Genomic DNA, 4,948 nt, shown 5'->3' on the forward strand with positions numbered 1-4,948 from the left:
ACTGAGCTGGACAGTCCGCCACCCATCTGATTCTGTTTCTGAACCGTGCACCAGGGCGCCACCGGAGAAGTCAACGATGGCGGTCAACTCCGACCGTGTGGCCGCGGCTCAGATGACATCGATCAATGATCTGGCCACCAATTACGCCACGTGCGCTCGCCTCGTCAAGGTACATCTGCATAAACAAACCTCTGCCTAATTTAGGTCTAAATAATCACAAGTATTAAAATTATTCATTTATTCAATCATCTAATTAGGTTTTACAACTTCTGTAGTCACTCCAATTGAACATCGTGATGCAATTTTGAGTAACAGAAGGTTTACATTTGTTAGGGTTTATGATAAATGGCATTTAATTATAGATTGTAAGTAGGTACCGGTTAAGTTCGTTGCGTGACCGGAACTAAATTCAAAAACTAAACCTGTAAATGCTCAAAACAGTATCTACACACGTATACCCCACCACCCCTTATGATCAAAGCGACATGAATTCAGTCAGTATTAGTTAAGTTCGTTATGACACCGGTACTAAAGCCAAAAATAAATTATATAAAAATAATAAGAAAACCAAAATCTGTAGCTGGTAAAACTCTGGCGTTATGGCGGCTAGTCGACGCAAATTCGGTCAATATCGGTTAGTTTCGTTACGGTAGCGGTACTAAAGCCAAAAGATAAATTATTTAAAAAAAATAAGAAAAAAAAATTAAAGCAAAAATCTGTAGTTGGTTATATCCGTGCGTTGTGGCGGCTAGTCAACGCGAATTTGGTCGGTATCGGTTAGGTTTGTTACGGTATTTAATTTAAACAAAAAGACCAAAAAAAAACATATTTGATACAAAATACAAAAAAAAAAAAAATTAAATAAAATATTCAAAAAGACTCTTTGTAGCACTGACCACGGATTTTAAGCTATAGTATACCTTGTATTTTATAATTTATGGATCACAGGAAGCAGCCTCAGCAGGTGCAAAATTTCTATGCTTCCCTGAAAATTTCTCGTTTGTTGGTGCAAAGGAGGGTGAAAGCCTTAAAATTGCTGAACCGTTAGATGGACCGATTATGAAAGGACCGATTATGGACCAATATGATTTCATTCTTCGTTTGTACGAATGTTTAAACGATTATATTATTACAGGGAATCAAGCATGTGGCTGTCACTAGGAGGGTTTCAAGAAAGAGGGTCGGATGATGCACATTTGTGTAATTCTCATGTTTTGATTGATGATTTGGGGAATATTAGAAGCACCTACAAGAAGATGCATTTGTGAGTGAAACGATTATTATATACTGCACAAATATTTGGTGGCTGTTGTATAAGTCTTATATGAAACAGTTGTGTTATTTGTGCATTTTTGTCTTTATGTTTGTAGGTTTGATGTTGATGTTCCTGGAGGTGCAGTTTATAAGGAGAGCAGTTTTACAGAAGCAGGTATGTGGCGCGTTACTTAATTATCTTATTGATCAATATTAATGGTAGTGGTACATTCTGTAATAATCATTATGTTTTGTTTACTATGTGTGTATATTGTGCAGCTCATGCTCACCAATTTTTAATGTTATTGTTCTGCAGGAAAGGAGATAGTTGCTGTGGACAGCCCGTTTGGACGTTTGGGTCTGACTGTATGTTATGATTTGAGGTTTCCAGAGGTTTATCAACAGTTGCGGTTCCATCATGGAGCGCAGGTTCAGTCGTTTAAAATAATATTAAATATTTTTTTAATTCAATAATATGCTTTTTAAAATAGTATTATATTAGTATACATTGAAAGTAAATTTCGATGACTTCATATATTTATCTTTTGCCATCTTATTTTTGTCATTTACGTGTGGATCAGTAATTGTTTATATACTTTTCAATTGATAATGTGATAAATGCAGGTTTTGTTAATTCCTGCTGCATTTACAAAAGTAACGGGTGAGGCACATTGGGAGGTTCTTCTTCGTGCTCGTGCCATAGAGACTCAATGTTATGTATGTATGCTACTGAAATCTCCCATCCAGTGTGTGTGAAAAGGACATGAGTATATAAAAATTTCAGTTTTCGTTCGTAAGTATGAGAAATTACTGCTTTGGTCCAAACTGTTTACTCAGCCGTCCCGATTTCGTCCCTGGGATGGATGTCTGTTAGTTTTCAACATTAAGTCTATCAAAAATGGCCATTTTACCCCTCCTCTAAAAAGTAGAAAATCAAAGCTGAATTTTTTACATACCACAATACCACATGGATGTTAATTTACTCACACGCGCACACACACAAATGTTTATTTTATGTATGTAAAAAACCATTAGACTTATTTGTTTATATATCTTTACTTCATTTTTAAATGCTTACCTATATACGTTTACTGTAGGTTATGTGTATTAAGTATACCTACATATGAAATACTCGTGATTTACACATAAGTTGGTTCTATAGACAGAAGAATTGTATTTATAAATATTTTAGAATGTTAGAAGTGATTAATAAACATTGCATTTCAATCATTTTCTTGTACTTTTTAACATTTTTTTTAAATTGAAAAAGTGAGTGATTATTTTGTTCTTTCAGTTCTCGCAGAAAATATGTGGACCACATAAGTGATAAATCTTAATACATATGTGTGATTGTAACTATTTTTTTTTAAATTGGCTCAGGTTATAGCTGCTGCACAAGGTGGAAAACATAGTGAAAAAAGAGAGAGCTATGGCGATACATTAATTATTGATCCATGGGGGACAGTAATTGGTCGTTTACCAGGTAATAGCTATCAACTAAGTGTAAATCTAAATTATTATGTTAACATAATAATTACCTCAACAATACAACTTAATTAGCTCTAATTCACATCTTCTAACTATGTGTTTCAGATAGAGCATCAACTGGGATTGTTGTTGCAGATATAGATTTTTCATTGATCGAGTCTGTGAGAACGAAGATGCCAATTTCACAGGTAAAATCTTTGCTATTAAGCGAGTCATTTGTAGTACAAAGTTAACACTGCTACAACAATAATTTATATCTTTGATTACAAAGTGGTTGTGAGATATTAAATAATTTTATTTGACACGTTAAGATAGAATACAATCCACATAAACCGTTCATATGCTAAGAATTTGTAATTTTCTTTTCTTTTTAGCATCGAAAGCCTATAGAGTTCTGGAAACAAGCTTCCATGTGAATAGTTACGCTACATTGTGCAATTGAATTACATTGTATTTGTGGCATTATTTTTCAGTTATGTTACTAAATAGTTGTATCACTTTAAGAGTATTTTACATCTTTATTTTGATTTTATTACTTTGATATATATTTTAGCTATTGTACTATTTCTATTTGAACTTACCCTGGGTTGAGTTTGACTCTACACACTCCTGACCATTTCTTATTTTACAAGTACCAAACACTATTTTAATTGAAAAAAATAAACATTTGATTTTAGCTGCTACCCTAGCTAAAAATCGGGTGAATAACTTTGCTCATATACTCAACAAATTCACAAATTCCAATTAAGAATACTATGATACGAGTGTTGAAAGAGTTACAAGTCTCTGGAAGTACAGGAATGCACTCTAGGCGTGACGTGTACCTTCTTCTCAACAGAGCATCTTCGTTAATGAAAATTTGTCAGCCGGCAACTTACCTTCGTCGGTGACAAGCCAATCTCTAGCGGTAACTTGCAATCTTTAGCAGGTTAGTCTTTGATCTTCATTAGTGGAAAGTTACTTATAAGCGGTAACTTACACCATCAGCAGCTGAAAGTATCACAAATGATCATTGCCTATTAGCAGATATATAATACAATTACATAGGAAATATAGGAAATAAAATCACATACATAACTATTAGGCAATTACAATTAATGCATGACAAACTCCGCAATAATCTTGGTCAACATTCCCAAAAGTTTGAGTGGTAGCCAGAAGAAACATAGTGGATATCTGATTCCACATGTTTTGATTCCAGAAGATATCTACATAGTTGATGCAGCGGTGTAAACAAAAACGAATATCGAATCACGTTGATTCAGTGAATACCTGTGATGAACTTCAAAACTCCCAAATCCCACCCAAAGGTCTAGGGAAAATGAAGAGAAAACAAATTTGTTAATATTCAAGTCTCCTTCTGAATTACATAACCAACATATAAATAAGTGTTCTAATACGAAATGGACCTAAAACGGGCCATGGGCCAAACACAAACCCAAAAACAAAAACATAAAAACTGCAGAAAAAACATTAAAAAGCCCATAACTTTATTTAGAAGGCGTTTTTGGGCTTCGGACAGGGGCCAAACCGCCGTGGGCGTTTGCCACAATGTGCTCCTCGTCTCAAGCTTCGATTTGACTGGTAATAGGCCTGAAACGGAGCTTCGTGGGCCAAGTTATGCCCGTTTTCGTGGGCCACCTTTGGAGACACGATCATGGGCCTTCAAATATAACATGGCCGGTTCGTCAATACTTGGGCCTTCATCAATAGTGGTATGTTGAAACTTGTAATTAGTTCTCGGACAAAGTGGATTATCTGATTCCACATTTTCGTGCGTTGGCGCTGAACGAGATTTTCTGATAAGTACATAACGAAATTGTTATCGCAATAGATAATAGTAGCAGTTTGATCAGGGTACCAAGTTCGAGTAGTAAGTTTCGAATCCAACTAGTCTCGACGACTGTGTTGAAAGAAAACTTGTCGTCTCTATGGGTCAAGGTTCTGAAAGAAAGCTTGTCGTCTCTGAAAGAAAGCTTGTTAACACAAAGATGATGGTGATGATGGTGATGATGATGATGATGATTGTGATGATTGTGATGGTGATGATGATGACGGTGGTGATGATGATGATTGTGATGGTGATTGTCACACCCCGACCAAAGGCGGCGGAACATGACGGGGTGCAACGTGATTGGACAAATACACAAGACACTATTTAAAGTGACAATATTTATTTAACTCATTTTATTTCAACAAATCAAAT

General features: G+C 35.3%; 1 protein-coding gene across 1 annotated transcript; it reads left to right on the plus strand.

Annotated features, from left to right (window-relative positions):
- LOC143566929 (deaminated glutathione amidase, chloroplastic/cytosolic-like) lies at positions 1-3,799 on the plus strand. The gene is made up of 9 exons (XM_077053480.1): positions 1-169; positions 949-1,103; positions 1,136-1,264; positions 1,371-1,429; positions 1,571-1,683; positions 1,879-1,971; positions 2,635-2,737; positions 2,848-2,930; positions 3,117-3,799. The coding sequence occupies exons 1-9, from the start codon at positions 77-79 to the stop codon at positions 3,156-3,158; spliced, it is 870 nt and encodes a 289-aa protein (XP_076909595.1). The 5' UTR covers positions 1-76; the 3' UTR covers positions 3,159-3,799.
- The last annotated feature ends 1,149 nt before the right edge of the window (positions 3,800-4,948 follow it).

The sequence above is a fragment of the Bidens hawaiensis genome, unplaced genomic scaffold, assembly GCF_021521415.1.
Source record: "Bidens hawaiensis isolate Kalapana, Puna unplaced genomic scaffold, B.hawaiensis_p1.1 tig00023079_1, whole genome shotgun sequence".
In the NCBI taxonomy this organism is placed as follows: domain Eukaryota; kingdom Viridiplantae; phylum Streptophyta; class Magnoliopsida; order Asterales; family Asteraceae; genus Bidens; species Bidens hawaiensis.